At 50.4% G+C, this 16,034-nt stretch overlaps 1 protein-coding gene across 1 annotated transcript; it reads left to right on the top strand.

Moving 5' to 3' along the window:
• The first annotated feature begins 14,168 nt into the window (after positions 1-14,168).
• Positions 14,169-14,617, top strand: KCNE2 (potassium voltage-gated channel subfamily E regulatory subunit 2). Its single transcript, XM_021546335.3, has one exon. The coding sequence runs from the start codon at positions 14,240-14,242 to the stop codon at positions 14,615-14,617; it is 378 nt and encodes a 125-aa protein (XP_021402010.1). The 5' UTR covers positions 14,169-14,239.
• The last annotated feature ends 1,417 nt before the right edge of the window (positions 14,618-16,034 follow it).

The following is a 16,034-nucleotide window of genomic DNA, read 5'->3' as shown; positions in this document are numbered from 1 at the left end:
TGGCAAAAGTGTCCCAGATATTTTTTAATCTAATCAGGCTCCCTCTGGTTTATTAGGATGTTTAGGCAGAGCTGGAGGTCAAACAAATGGCTCTGTGCTCAGCCAGGCACAGGCTGAGACGGAGCCTTTGGAGGAAGGAATGGGAACAAATCTCCTCCCCACACGTTTGGGCTCCTGATAAGTGGGGACACAAGTGGCACATCACTCCCCAACCCACTCTTGACTACTTGTGGTTTTAATTCTGATATTCTCAGCAATATGTGGAATATTTATCAAAATTAAAACCCAGATAAAGCACAAAATATGAAGTTTCAGGGATCAGCTTTAAGAGAAACTCTGGGTTTGATGAGAGGTTGAGACCTCCCTTCTGGGATTAAATTACTCCAGGTGAGCCCTGAGCTGTGGGATCTGTGTTTGTATTTTAGTGATGCAGAATTTGATCGTTCTGGGTGTGGGTTGGCAAAATCAACCCCCCGAGATGGGGATCCCTCCTGTTCAAGGCTCTTTGTCTTCAGCCAAATCATCCAAACCATTCCACGATTTGGAATTTGAATGCTTGGAGCTGTTCTGAAGGAGGATCAGTCTGCCTGGAGGAACATTTCCATTGGGGATCAGCACTCATGGCACAGCACTGAAATCCCAGCTCAGATGGGAATGGATCAACATGAGGAACATCCAGAGCTGAAGCTCAGCTCCTTCCACAGATGAGTGAGTGGAAGGCAGAGTTTGGATGCAGGTCTGGATTCCTTTCTGGGGGAATTGCAGTCAGGAAGGTCAGCTCTGCCTCCTCAGCCAACAAAATTCCTGAATTACCGCCCTGAAGAGGTGAGTACTGGCTTTTCCCTTGGAAGATCTTTTGGGATATTCCATATCTTATGGAATATCTTTTGGAATATCTTTTGAGACACACATGCAAAACCAGGAGTCTGTCCCATGAAATCTGCTGATTCCCAGCGCCACAGGAACAACAAGCTGAAGGTCACTGGAGCAGATGAGGAGAAAATAAATAAACACCCACTTGACTCCAGACTCTTGGATGTTTGTGGGACCAAATCCTGACTTTTAGCTGGAATCTGGTGTCTATTATCACCGATTTGTATTAGGAACCTCGTGCTGGCTTTTCCTGCCACTAGAACAGCAGCAAATTCCTGGAAATCAAGCTCCAGGATTGCCTCCCCAAGTCAGACACTGCACACAATCCCAGATTCACACACACACACCAAGATCTACAGACACAGCATGGAGAATCTGATTTCTTTTCAAAATGAACATTAATTTTAATGAAAATGGATAAAATGAACAAGAAAATCCTTATCTTGGTCCATCCTCAGGTCAGCAAAAGGCAGCGCCAGACTCAACTCATGGTTCTTAAACGTGGCACTGGAACAAAAAAAAAGCAGGATCAAAAGGCACTTCCATGATATTGGTGGGATAAATGGATAAACCAGGCTTTTCTGGCCATCACACTCAGGGTATTGTAGAAATTCCACGGTGAGTCAACACTTCCTGGCTTTCTCCTGGAGCTGTTTCTGGAACCTTCCATGGAGACGCCAGGACGTGTTTCTAGAGAGCTGGACATGAACAGCTCCAGCAGGGCAATTATCCGGAGAGAATCCAATTAAAAGATTACTGTTCTCCAGCCAGGAGTGTTCTAGAGATGCACAGAATGATCTGCTGGAATCCCTCAGGCAGCTCACCCGGAATAACCGCCTGGATCTGCTCCAGCTCCCAGGGGAGGCTCTGGCTCAGGAAATCATCTCGGTGCGGAGCAGCTCCAGGGGAGAGGCACTTCCCAGCAGGATGCACGGAATTGTGCTGGCCCTGGCTCCCTAAATGTAGATCTGCAGCAGCAGGAAGGTTCCAGGGGATTTGGGGGAGCTGGGAGGAGGCTGCTGAAAATGTCCGTGGACATGCTGCGCTTCGTAAAATCATGGAATGAATTGGGTTAGGAAGGATCTTGAGATGATCTCATTCCCACCCCCTGCCATGGCAGGGACACCTCCCACTGTGCCAGGCTGCTCCAGCCCGTGTCCATCCTGGCCCTGGGCACTGCCAGGGATCCAGGGGAATGTGGGAATTCCATCCCAGCCCTGCCCACCCTGCCAGTGAACAATTCCCAATTCCCAGTCTCCCACCCAGCCCTGCCCTCCTTCATTATCTCTCCCCAGTGCTATCACTCCGTGCCCTCCTTGCCCATGGGAATACCCAGAGCTCTGGAGTGCAGTTTATCTCCCAAATCCCACATCCCCCCACTCTGGGAGCCCTCCCAGCAAGGGAGATGACCCCAAGTGACCCAGCAAACCAGCATGAGGACTTCCCTTGGCTTCCAGAACCTTCCTGAGGGAGCTGGTGTTGGATAGGGGATACTTGGAAGCCCGCCTGGCTCAGAGCAGGCTCAGTGTGGGATCCAGAGCATTCCCGGGGGTGCCAGGTCTCCTGGGTGCCACCAGACCCTCACCCTGGCACCCAGGCTGGGTGCCAGGGCAGGGCTGGCCTCTGCCTGCCCTTCCAGAGGCGAGGATTTTGTGCTGGAAGCAGGAGCTGGGTTGCAAGACCCGTTTGCGCAACGGGATCGCAAACGGGCCCGAGGTCAAGGCAGGGGGAGGAAACAAGAAATGAGGAATGTTCCTGTGCTCATGCAACACATCCCAGGTTTCATGGGCAGGGATTTCTCAACTGCTGTGCTGACACCCTTGTTTGCCCTCCTTGGGTTGGAAATGATCGGCTCTCTTTGCCTTTAACCACGTGGGAAGCCCCACATAACCCCGAGGCTCCGGGTTTTGTGCGGCCTCGGGATGAGTTTTGGCCTCCGTGACCTCCCGGGATGGTTGTGTGTCAAATTGGGATTTTTCCTGCCAAAATAAACAGCAGTGGAAGTGGAATTTTCTCCGACAGCCGGGCTCAGAGGATGACACTGCCAGAGATCATGTGGGGTGGCTGCTGTGGTTTTTGGGGTCATTCAAACCTCCTGACCTGGCCTTTGCTTCCCCTCTGACTGTGCAGCGCCCACTGGGACCACAATGTCAGGGCTCCATCACAGTCCCAGGAATGGGAATGAGCCTCTCTGGCCTGTATCAAGTAAAAAATAACCAGCACTTCTTTAATAGTCACTTACAGGGTGCAGCAAACCCAAAATATGCAGCAGTTCTAGACTTGACTTGATATTTCTGCCAAACTCTGAGCTCAGCACGGGTTGTACCCAGTGGCCAGGTGCTCATCCCAGAATTCTGGCAGAGTTTGTTCCTCCTGTTCCTGCCTGTGGCACAAACACAGCCCGGACCTCACCAGTGACACCAGCCCAGAATCCCAGAATTGTTGTGGTTGGAAGGGGCCTCTGGAGATCGCCCAGTCCACCCCCCTGCCCAGGCAGGGTCACCCTGAGCAGGTGACACAGGGACACATCCAGGTGGGTTTGGGATGGCTCCAGAGAGGGAGAATCCATCCCTCTGGGGATGGGCAGCTGTTCCAGGGCTCCATGGAAAAACATGTTTCCTCAGGTTGAGGTGGGACTCCAATCTATTTCTCTTCCCTGACTAGTATTAAGAATAAAATAATTGTTAAAAATAGAAGGGATTAAGATATGTAAACTTGTGAGTTCCTACGTCTGGTTTGCAGCCTGGTCTAGGGGATGTTCCCTTCCCATGGCAGGGGGAACAAGAGGAGAATTTCGGGAAAAGCTTCCAACAGAGCAAGGCTCAGGTGTGTCCTGGATTTTTTTCAGAGCTCAGGAGAGCTGGGATTTCATCCCTCTGTGTTCTAAACAGCCTTGCTTTAAAATGTGCCTGGAAGCACTGGAGTGTTGCTAAGGAGTCAGGGAAGTGGTGGAATTCTCCTGCCTGTGGGGATCAGGCCACTTGTTTTCCTAAGGAGTTATGGAAACAGGTCCTTTGCTCCTCCATCCACTCCTCAGGAATAACTCTGTAATTCCATGAATGTGTGGGTTACCAAGAGTACACTCCATGAAAGTGGGTGTTGATGGGAATGTAGCTCCAGTTCAGGCTCTCCGGGGGATGTTCTGTCCCACTTCCCTGTGGAATTCCGTGGGCTTCCTTGAAGCCAAGAGAGCAGAACAAGTTTGGTTTTGATCCGTGCTGGTGGGGCTGGAACCAAAACCAGCCCAAGTATCCCTGCACTTCCATCCTGATCCGCCTTGCAGTGCCATCAGACCCACTCTGAACATCCATGGAATACACCAACATCCATGGAATACACCAATGTCCATGGAAATCATCAATGTCCATGGAATACACCAACGTCCATGGAATACACCAATGTCCATGAGATACACCAATGTCCATGGAATACACCAATGTCCATGGAATTCATCAACATCCATGGAATTCATCAATGTCCATGGAATACACCAATGTCCATGGAAATCATCAATGTCCATGGAATTCATCAATGTCCATGGAATACACCAACGTCCATGGAATACACCAACGTTCATGGAATTCATCAATGTCCATGGAATACACCAATGTCCATGGAATACACCAATGTCCATGGAATGCACAGAATACACCAATGTCCATGGAATGCACCAACATCCATGGAACTCATCAATGTCCATGGGACACACCAACATCCATGGAATGCACCAATGTCCATGGAATCCACCAGCACCCATGGAATACACCAATGTCCATGGAATTCACCAATGTCCATGGAATACACCAATGTCCATGGAATACACCAATGCCCATGGAATGCATGGAATACACCAACATCTATGGAATACACCAATGTCCACAGAATTCACCAATGTCCATGGAATACACAAATATCTGTGGAATTCATCAATGTCCATGGAATACATCAACATGAGGATGTCCCTCCTGGTTGTGTTTTCTCTTCTGAGCCCTGAAGAACCTTCTAGAAAGGCTCTGGCTGCCCTCCTGCTCTCCCCTTTTTATTCCCCTTGTCTCATCCGAAGCTCCATGAAGTCCTAGCACCTTTGCCCCAGCAGGGAAGGCCTGACAGGAGCATCCAGGTGACCTTTGCCTCCTTCCTTGGTCTCATCTGCTTCCCATGGACAGCTTGTCCTCCACATGCATTTTTTTCCTTTTCCCACCCTCCTCTTTCCTGCCTCTCCCTCCTCTTTCCCAGACAGGGCGGGGAGGTTTTAGGTGAAGAAATCCATTGAGGGGATGGACAAACATGAGGGATTAAGGAAGGACACGCAAGTGGGGCAGGCATGTGGTCACACCTCCCCAGACTAATCCTCCTCTGGGACTGGACACCATGTCCTTTTACTCAAACCCTCTGGATGCATTTTCCCTCTGTGAGTCAACTTCTTTTGGAATGTTTGCACCTCTGGCACAAAGGTCCCGCAGCTCAGCAGCGTGAAGGGAGAAGGGGTAAGGTGGATCAGGAGATTCAGGACTTGGATCCAGCTTCCAGGGCACTGTGGTGAGGAGATGACAGGAGAAGGAATGAGACTGGATGTCGGAATCTGAGCTATTGATGATTCCAGGATTGTAGAAAGTCTCTGTCTGTCAGCCCTGCAGCCAAAGTAGAAATTGCAATTAATCTGTGCTGGTTTCCAGGTTGTTTATTCTGTTTATCTCTCACATGTTCTGCTGCCCTGCCCAGCTCTGTCCTGCAGGGCAGCGTGTGGGGCTCTGCCCTCAGTGGGATGTGACAAACATTAAATACCAGAAACTCCCTGGGCTGCATTTACAAGAACGTGCCAATATCTGTCACCCACGTTGGACAGTGTGTCCCCAGCCTGAACCAACAGAAAAATGCCAACACCACAGTGAGACATGGAGGGCATGAAGAAGGAGAAAAAGGACAAGGCACACCCAATTTCCTCCAGCTTGTCCCCTTTGGACCCCTCATTTAGAATCCTAAAATTTTACTTTTGCTCCCGTGCCACACTTAATTATTACTGATATCAAACCCTCAGAGCTGGTAATTGATCCTGTGAGATTGAAAACTCTTTTCCATGGGCAGAGATCACAGCCAGTGTCTCTGGGGGCTCTGTCCAGGGGGTTCCTGACCTCTGCCAGGGTCCCGGACCTGCCAGGGCAGCCAGAGGGAAGCCCTGGATTCCCACAGCTGGAAAGCAGGAGTGCTGCTGTGGGAATTCAGCCCTGGCAGACCCTGAGCTGTCCCTGCCCGTGGGAGCCGTGGCAATCAGTGGCCTCTGGCAGGGCCATGCTCTCCTGCCAAACCCGGGGCCTGCTGCTGCAGCTGCTGCTCTGCCTCCCTCTGCCTCGGGAGGACAGGACTTGGCAGGGAAATGGGGATTCAGCAGAGCTGCCTCTCCCAGTTCCCATTCCCTGGAAAGGCCAGGCTCTGGAGGGGTTGTTGTGAGAGGTGGCAGGTGGGATGGGATGTCTGTGACCACTGCACACCTGGGCTGCAGCTTCTGGGAACTGTTTCCCACTGTAATCCCAAATAAAACCTCTGCTCTCCCTGACACCAAACCACGAACCTTTGGCCTTCTGGTACCATCTGCAGCCTCACTTCCCCATCTCTGGATTCTTGTGTGGAAGGGAGGAGAATCTGGAATCACAGAATGGTTTAGGTTGGAAAAGATTATGGACTCCAGCCTGTAACAGCACCGCCACATCCCAAACCACGTTCCAAAGAGCCACATCTACATGGCTTTGAAATCCCTCCAGGGATTCCTCTTTTGGGCAGCCCCTGCCAGGGCCTGAGCACCCTTTCCATGGGGAAATTGCTGCTGCTGTCCCAGCTGAGCCTGCCCTGGCCCAGCCTGAGGCCGTTCCCTCTCCTCCTGTCCCTGTTCCTGGAGCAGAGCCCGACCCCCCGGCTGTCCCCTCCTGGCAGGAGCTGTGAGAGCCACAAGGTCCCCCTGAGCCTCCTTTGCTCCAGCTCAGCCCCTTCCCAGCTCCTCAGGAACTCTCCAGCCCCTTCCCAGCTCCCTCAGGAACTCTCCAGCCCCTTCCCAGCTCCTCAGGAACTCTCCATTCCCTTCCCAGCTCCCTCAGGAACTCTCCAGCCCCTTCCCAGCTCCCTCAGGAATTCTCCAGCCCCTTCCCAGCTCCGTTCCCTGCCCCTGGACACTCTCCAGCCCCTCCAGGTCTCTCCTGTGAAGGTCCAACAGTGATTCCTCAGTGAGACTTCAGCTCCACAGGTTGTGTTTATCCGAGCAAATTCCAGGAAAACAAACAAACAAAAATATTTGAATGTGATGGATCAGTGGATCAGTGGATCAGTGGATCAGTGGATCAGTAGATCAGGACCCACTTTTATTTCCAGGGCTCAGAGTCAAGTGTGTAAAGATCAGAGCAGAGGGCCCAGCTCTCAGCCTGGACAAGGAACACGAGGGACACGAGGGACACGAGGGACACGAGGGACACGAGGGACAGTGGGGTCTCCGCACCACCAGGGCTGCTGTTTCCAGCCACTGGTGGCAGGGGAGCTCTGGATTCAGGTTTTCTACTCCATGGCAGCAGAGGGGAGCTGGGCACAGACAGCACCTTGCAGTGTGACTGTCCTTGGTACATTTGTACTTCTCATCTCCCTCAGAGCCCTGCCAGGGCCTGGAGGGGCTCCAGGAGAGCTGCAGAGGGATGGGGACAAGGATGGAGGGACAGGAGCCAGGGAATGGCTCCCACTGCCAGAGGGCAGGGCTGGATGGGAGATTGGGAATTGGGAATTGTTCCCTGGCAGGGTGGGCAGGGCTGGGATGGAATTCCCAGATTCCCCTGGATTCCTGGCAGTGCCCAAGGCCAGGCTGGACACTGGGGCTGGAGCAGCCTGGCACAGTGGGAGGTGTCCCTGCCATGGCAGGGGTGGCACTGGATGATCTTCAAGATTCCTTCCAACCCAAACCATTGGAAAAAAACCCAAACCAACAAATTAAACAAACCAAAAACCTTAAAACCCTCAAGCCATTGCTGCTGTCACTCATTTACTTTGCCTTCCATGATGTTTTGGGCAGATGTTGCCCTCAGGTCCCCACAGGTTGTTGCAGTTCAGCTGCAGCACCAATGTTTTCACTACAGCTGAAAGAATGGGAAACCCCCCAATATTTCAGAGGGATCAGTGTGGGCACCTCAAGTTTCTCTTCCCCTCTGAGGGACACACACCTGAATGAAATGCACCTGAAGAGCATCCCAGGTGTCACATCTGCTCTTCCCAGCCAGAAATATCCGTGTTTGCTTTTCCAGCTCGAGGCTCTGTGCTGCCAACACCCTCATTTATCCCCCGAAGCTTTTGCAACAGCACCACATAAAACCATAGCAACAGGGCTGGGCACTGCAGCTCCTCCTGCCTGGGATGTCTCCATCCCTGGGCTGAGGCAGCACAGTTTTCCTTGGCAGCACCTCCTTGCTCTCCACCCCTCCCTGGCAGGAGGCTCCTGCCATGTCCTAAGTGTGATAATTTATTTGTGGGTTGTTTTGAATAAGTTAAAGATGGGATTTTTGAGCTGGTTCTGATGATGTGGTTTGGTTGGTTTTTTTTTATTATTTTTTTCACATAGGTAGGAAGGGTGACATTGTTATAATATGGCTTATATTGTTATAATATGGTTTAGAAATATGGTTATAAGACTTCAAATTATAAGAATTTTAAGGAATTATTGATTGATAAAATACTGTTCATAAGGATATATATATATTTACTTAATCTTCAAATATTTTGTCTTATGGACATATTACAGTGTAAGGTTTTTTAATTAATCATGTTATGACACATTATTATATTTTAATATCTTTGTTTACTCTTATAACTACTTATATTTTTATTTAGTTCAGAAAGTTCCTTGCATTTCAGATTCCCACACTAAGGGAAAGGATGAGAGGAAACGGCCTGAAATTGCACCAGGGGAGGGTCAGATTAGGGATTACAAACAATTTTTCCCTGCCAGAGTGGTCAGGCCTTGGGATGAGCTGCCCAGGGAGGTCTGGAGTCACTGGGAGGATTTACACCAGACCCTGATGTGGCCCTTGGGGACAGGATTTGGGTGATGCTGGGTGACCATGGAAGACTCTTGGTGATTCTGGGATTCTGTGACTCTGGGATTTTGCTTTAGCCACAAAGGACCATCCCAGGTGTCCCTCTCCAGCAGGAATTGAGGACAGTGCACCCTGCTGTGCTCTCTGACCTTCAGCCCTGGAGTTACTGCAATATTCCGACAGGTTTTTGGCAGATCTGGATATTTTGGGGCACCTGTCAGGATCCCTGTGGGCACAGCCAACGCTGCAGCAGATCAGCTGTTCTGGGATCCCGTGGGGAAAGATGGGCTCAGACAAACCCAAAGTGTCACAAGAGGTGACCAAACACTAAATGAAGCCTCGGGATCTCTCAGAAAGCCAAAATCCCCAAGGGTTGACCCACTCAGCAGTCAGAGACCCCAAAAGATGGAAGAACTGCTCCACAAGAAAGAAGCAATTCCACAGGGTTTCCTCAGTTAGAAAGAAAACCCAGCCTGGGCAGGGCAAGGCACCCAAAGTGCAAAGTTTGTTTCTTGCAGATGATGCAGGGAAACAATGGAATATTGGGAGAAAAGGGGATCAAGTGCACTGAGACTCCTCTGAAGGGAAATGTCTGGGGGAGATCACCATTAATAACAATCCTCTGCTCTTCAGAAGGATCCCAGAAGCAGTTAGGTGGGGAAAGGCCTCCAAATCACGGCACAGGGACAGCACCAGGGAGCAGCTGGAGCTGGGCCAGGAGGGATTTAGGGTGGATTTTAGGGAAAGGCTCTTCCCCAGAGGTGCTGGCACTGCCCAGGGAATGGGCACGGCCCCGAGGCTGCCAGAGCTGCAGGAGCCTTTGGCCAGCGCTGCCAGGGATGCCCAGGCTGGGGTTGGTGGGGTCTGGGCAGGGCAGGGCTGGCACTGGGGGATCCCTTCCCATTCAGGAATTCCATTGTTATTATTCCATGAGATCAGGAGAATTTTGCTTGGCATTAGCCTCCATTGCAGTCTAATATTAAGGTTTCCACCTTTCCTGCCCAAGACATTTGCCTGCTCCTCCTCCTGTTTAATCCTTCCCACCCTGTCTGTCCTTGAGCTCCTCGCTGCTCTCCACACCCAGCAAACCCTGAGCTAAGTGACCTTCAGGGGGACACTGGGACTGGGATTGTTCAGGGAATCTTTGGCTTCAGGAACAGCTGGTAGAAGAGAGGGGTTGAGGAAGGGATAAATTCCACATTATTGGCTGTTATTCCTGAACTTGGGAACTTCCAGGCTCTTTTCTCATTTCCATAGCCAGACAAACGAGCTCCAAGTGACTTCATGCAGCTGGGAGCAGCCAGGGAATGTCTGTGCAGAGCACAGGGAGGTGCCTTGGGGTCCCTCAGAGCCCACAGAAGCTCTCTGGGGGCACAGCCAAGGGAACCTGCCAGGAAAAGTCTGGGATCAGGAGGAAAAGCTGCCAGCAGCTCATCCCTGTGGCTGGAGGTTTCCTGCTCAGAACATCTCCAGGAGCAAGGAGAGCAGTAATTCAACCATGACAGTGGTGGGAGCAGCAGGGTTTCCTCAGGGATCAGCACTTTGCCACACCAGGAGCAAATCTGTCACCCTGATTCTTAAAATTTTCTAAAGCCTTCTGAATTTACATTCTGTTGGAGAATTTTCCCACACAATTTCTATAAACAACATATTGGTTTGCATTCCTTCGTGGAGGTGGAGAAAGTTGATGTACTGGTGGTTTGTCCAATGTCTTGGGAGAGGTGGCCCATTCACTCTCCAATCCACTGTCACCTTTAAAAAAATATAAAAGTTAGAGTAAAAAAATAAACCTTCTTTTTTACCTTGCCATCGCAGTAGCTCGTGTTGTGCTTTCTCGTGTCCTATAACGACACAAATCTCCCTCTCTGGGGTGTGCTGGGATTTAGGATCGCTCCATGCTGCCTTCCTGTCCCCCAAAGGTGACATTTCTTAGGCAGGACTGGCTGTAAAATGAAAATGTGGTTTTTTATCCCAGTCCAAGTGCTTGGGGGGCATTTTGCACCTCAATCCCACCACGTTCCTTCCCCCTCCTTGGATGTCCCCACCAGAGCAGGAGCCACTGCTGATGCTCCCAACGTGGTCTCATTTCCCTGAGCAAACTCCTCAGGGGTCCCAGAGCCTCTCAGAGGTGTCAGCATTTGCTGGGTGCCAGAAGGAAAGCCAACACTCATTCATTTTCCTTTTTTTTTTTTTTTTTAATCTCTTCTGGTTTGGTTTCTGGGAGTTTTTGTCTTTTCCTGCTCCAGCTCATGAGTGAGGTGCCCACGGAGAAGAGCTCCGAGGATTTACTTCTGCAGCAAGGATGTGGAAGTGTGCTCACCTGATCCTGAGGGGAGAAAAAGGAGAAAAAGGAGAAAAAGGAGAAAAAGGAAAAAGGAAAAAGGAAAAAGGAAGAGGAAGAGGAAGAGGAAGAGGAAGAGGAAGAGGAAGAGGAAGAGGAAGAGGAAGAGGAAGAGGAAGAGGAAGAGGAAGAGGAAGAGGAAGAGGAAGAGGAAGAGGAAGAGGAAGAGGAAGAGGGGGGAGGGGGAGGGGGAGGGGGAGGGGGAGGGGGAGGGAAAGGAAAGGAAAGGAAAGGAAAGGAAAGGAAAGGAAAGGAAAGGAAAGGAAAGGAAAGGAAAGGAAAGGAAAGGAAAGGAAAGGAAAGGAAAGGAAAGGAAAGGAAAGGAAAGGAAAGGAAAGGAAAGGAAAGGAAAGGAAAGGAAAGGAAAGGAAAGGAAAGGAAAGGAAAGGGAAAGGAAAACTTTGGGTGTTGAGCAGCCTGACTGCTCAGTGTTCTCCTCTTGTGCCCAGATCAGCAAAGGAAATGAATGTTCTTATTACTGCTGGCACTACTGGTTTATTCATAGAAACCTGGAATGAATCAGTTTGGAAGGGACCTTAAAGATCATCCCATCCCACTGTCCCAGGCTGTTCCAAGACCCATCCTGGCCTTGGGCACCGCCAGGGATCCAGGGCAGCCCCAGCTGCTCTGGGCAGCCTGTGCCAGGGCCTGCCCACCCTCACAGCCAAGAATTCATCTTTAACAATTCTTAATATTATTATTATTATTTTACAGAGCTCATCTTTACTCTTCTGGCTCACCAGAAATGGAGCTGCAGCCCTGTTTATCCCCAGGAAAGCTCTTTTCCAATATCTAAACTTGCAGCAATCAGCTCAAAGGCTCAATCCCAGATCCGACAGGATGACTGATGCAAGCTGTCAGCCAATATTTGACTTTCCAGGTGAGATTAGATTCAGCTTTTAATTTAATACAAACACAAGGCGTGCAGTGCAAGGCACTTATTGCACAGGCAACTGCTCCCAGCCTTGTGCAGGCTCCTTAAAACATCCCTGCTCTTTTGGGGAGTTTCTTCCCATTATCCAGCGGAGTTGGAAAATCCTGAGTGTTCTGAATCTCCTCAGGGAAGGACACGGCAAAGGTAAGATGCTGTTACAAGTCTATTTCCTCTTGAAAAATGCAAATTTTTGATGCAAATCAAGGAAAAAGCCGGTTTTACAGACAGTGAAGGCAGTTTGCATTTACAGTTTCTCGTTTTGTTTCATTAATTCCCTTTATCACTTATATTTGAGCATGTGTGAGGGTTTAACTGCAAAGGGATCCACCTGCACGTGCGCCTGAATCCCTGTGTGCACACAAGGCTGAATTCCTGAATTCCTGAACTGGAAGTTATCCCAAATTTTTTATTAGCAATGAAAATTCACTGCCTCTTCCCCTTTCCTGCAGCCAGCTCCTTGTTCTTGAGGATTGGACCAGGAACAAAGGGATTTTGGGGGAAGATTCCCACAGGTTTTAGGGTTTGGTTGAGAATGGGATCCTGTGGGAATGGGATTGTGTGGGAATGGGATCTGTGTGGGAATGGGAATGGGATCTGTGTGGGAATGGGGAATGGGATCTGTGTGAGAATGGGATCCTGTGGGAATGGGATCTATGTGGGAATGGGATCATGTGGGAACGGGATCCTGTGGGAATGGGATCTGTGTGGGAATGGGAATGGGATCTGTGTGGGAATGGGAATGAGATCTGTGTGGGAATGGAATCATGTGGGAATGGGAATGGGATCATGTGGGAATGGGATCTGTGTGGGAATGGAATCCTGTGGGAATGGGATCATGTGGGAATGGGATCTATGTGGGAATGGGATCTATGTGGAAATGGGAATGGGATTTGGTGGGAATGGGATCGTGTGGCAATGAGATCAGGTGGGAATGAGTAAGTTTTTGGTGGGAATGGGATCTTTGTGGGAATGGGATCTTTGTGGGAATGGGATCTTTGTGGGAATGGGATCAGGTGGGAATGGGATCCTGTGGGAATGGGATGTGTGTGGGAAGGAATGCCAGAGGGGGATTTTCCTCCTGTGGGACACACCTGGTTCATGGGGTCTGAGCAGCACTGGGGTCTGAATTTTGGGACAAATGGGATCAAACACAGCTTTGCAGTACCAGGCAGTGTCTCTTCCCCTTTGGGGACTGTCCCAAATGGTCTCTGAGGCCACTCCAGGAATGGAGTCTCAGCCTCCATGTCCCTCCCATGCCTTTATCTTCTCCTCAGGAGCAATCCTTCTTCCCTTGGAGATTCACCTCTGTAGGGGAGGGACAGTGCCACAAACCCTGTGCCAGGGCCACGGGGGACTTCAGCAAAGTGTCCCACAGAGCAAAGGGACCTGAGTGGGCTCCAGGATGAGCAGAGGGATGGAGCAGCTCTGCTGGCAGGAAAGGCTGGCACAGCTGGGATTGTTCACCTGCACAGGAGAAGCTTTGGGCTGAGCTCAGGGTGGCCTTGGCAGGGCCTGGAGGAGCCCCAGGAAAGCTGGAGAGAGACAATTTCCAGGGCATGGAGGGACAGGAGCCAGGGAATGGTTTCCCACTGATAGAAGGAAGGCTTATTTTGGATATTAGGAAGGAATTGTTCCCTGTGATGGAAATGAGGGCCTGGGATGGAATTCCCAGATTCCCCTGGATCCCTGGCAGTGCCCAAGGCCAGGTTGGACACTGGGGCTGGAGCAGCCTGGGGCAGTGGGAGGTGTCCCTGCCATGGCAGGGGTGGCACTGGGTGATTTTTAGGTCCCTTTCCAACCCAAACTATTCCAGGATTCTGAGTAGAACCTTCTTGGGTCTCTGAACGTACCGACCACCCAGAGATGGGGATTCTCAGCTGAGCTAAAGCTGCACCTTCAAGTGTCAGAAGGTGACTGCTACTAGATAATTGACATAACACTGACAAAACACTCAAAACCAACTCTTTTAATACAGACATCTGATTAAAAAATAATATTTTCTTGTCTTTAGCAGCATAATTAGCAAGGATGGCCAAGCTGCAAAACTTCACTTGGGCAGTGGAAGATATTTTCAAGGAAACCTTCCTCAATTACATGAACAGCTGGAGGAGGAACATGACAGAAGCAGCGAATAAACTGGAGGCTGAGGTGGCTGCTGAAAACTTTGACTACGTCATCCTGTACCTGATGGTGATGATTGGGATGTTCTCCTTCATCATCGTGGCCATCCTGGTGAGCACTGTGAAATCCAAGAGGAGGGAGCACTCCAACGATCCCTATCACCAGTACATCGTGGAGGACTGGGGGGAGAAGTACAAAAGCCAGGTTCTGAACCCCGAAGATCTCAAGTGTGTGATCCATGAGAACCTGGGGGCAAGGGATAAAACAAGCCCGGAGTCACCCTGACTTTCTGGGAATGCCAGCAGTGTGGGATTCACAGAGTCACACACAGGGAACTCGCTGGAAGTGCAAAGAGCTGTGCAAGTGTTGATTAAATTTACACACAGGTCAAGGGATAATGGAGTCCTGAGGAAATCAATGTGATGGTTTCCGTGAGGATCTTGGGAAAGTCCAGGAAAAATCTGTGATTGTGCTTCTCTTTGATAGTCTGTCCTTTGGGAAAATAAAGCCAAGACAAGGATAACTTGATTATCTGAGCATTTTTTAAATCCACAAGCAGATCTGGATGTTCTCACCTCTGAATAACTGTGAGTTAGTGGTCAAAAGTGCCAATTTAGATCCAAACTGTGTGACTTAAATTCATAATGTCCAGTGAAATCTCCAATCTCCACGGATTGACTGAAGAAGCAATTAGGGAATGAATCACAGGAGGGACCTGATACCTGCCCACACTCACTCCCAACTCCTTTTTAGCGACCTGATTCCTATTTTCGCTCGTGTTAAATAATAAATCACAAAGGGCTTCTTTTCTTTGGAAGCCTTTGGCTTGTCTTGGACACAGGCCTTGAGATTTGAGCTGATCCCATCGCGCCCCAGATGTGCTGGCGGTGCAGAAGAAGCACAACCAGCAGCAGGCTGAAGGAAGGGATTGTCTTCTACTCTGCTCCTGTGAGACCCCACTTGCAGAGCTGCCTCCAAATCAACTCCAGAAGAAGGTGGAGCTGCTGGAGAGTCTGGAGGAGGCCACAGAGCTGTTTCACAGAGCATCTCTGCTCTGAGCCAGGCTGGGAGGGCTGGAGAGGAGAAGCTCCAGAGAGAGCTCAGAGCCCCTGCCAGAGCCTGAACGAGCTCCAGGAGAGCTGGAGAGAGACTTCTCACATCGTAATGTATTGATAAGACAAAGAAATATGGCCTTAAGTTGAAGGAGGGCAGGTTTATGACAGATGTTAGGAAGAAATTCATTAGCATGAGGGTGGTGAGGTGGGACACAGGCTGCCCAGAGAAGATGTGGACTCTCCATTCCTGGAAATGTTTAAGGCCAGACTGGACAGGGCTTGGAGCAACCTGGACACCTCCCACTGTGCCAGGCTGCTCCAAGCCCAGTGTCCAACCTGGCCTTAGGCACTGCCAGGGATCCAGGGCAGCCCCAGCTGTGCCCAACCTCACAGGGAGGAAATTTTTCCTAATATCTGATCTAAACCTGTAATTTTTCACTTGGAAGCCATTCCCTGTGTGCTGTCCCTCCATCCCTGGAAATTGTCTCTCTCCAGCTTTCCTGGGGCTCACCCTGAGCTCAGCCCAAAGCTTCTCCTGTGCAGGTGAACAATCCCAGCTGTGCCAGCCTTTCCTGCCAGCAGAGCTGCTCCATCCCTCTGCTCATCCTGGAGCCTCCTCTGGGCTCTCTGCAGCAGCTCCAGCTCCT

This window comes from Lonchura striata, chromosome 2, assembly GCF_046129695.1.
Source record: "Lonchura striata isolate bLonStr1 chromosome 2, bLonStr1.mat, whole genome shotgun sequence".
NCBI classification, from domain to species: Eukaryota; Metazoa; Chordata; class Aves; order Passeriformes; family Estrildidae; genus Lonchura; species Lonchura striata.
This window is presented reverse-complemented; position numbering and strand designations above follow the sequence as displayed.

Excerpts from the sequence above, each read along its gene's own strand:
- KCNE2 (XM_021546335.3), top strand. The coding sequence starts at position 14,240 with ATGGCCAAGCTGCAAAACTTCACTTGGGCAGTGGAAGATATTTTCAAG.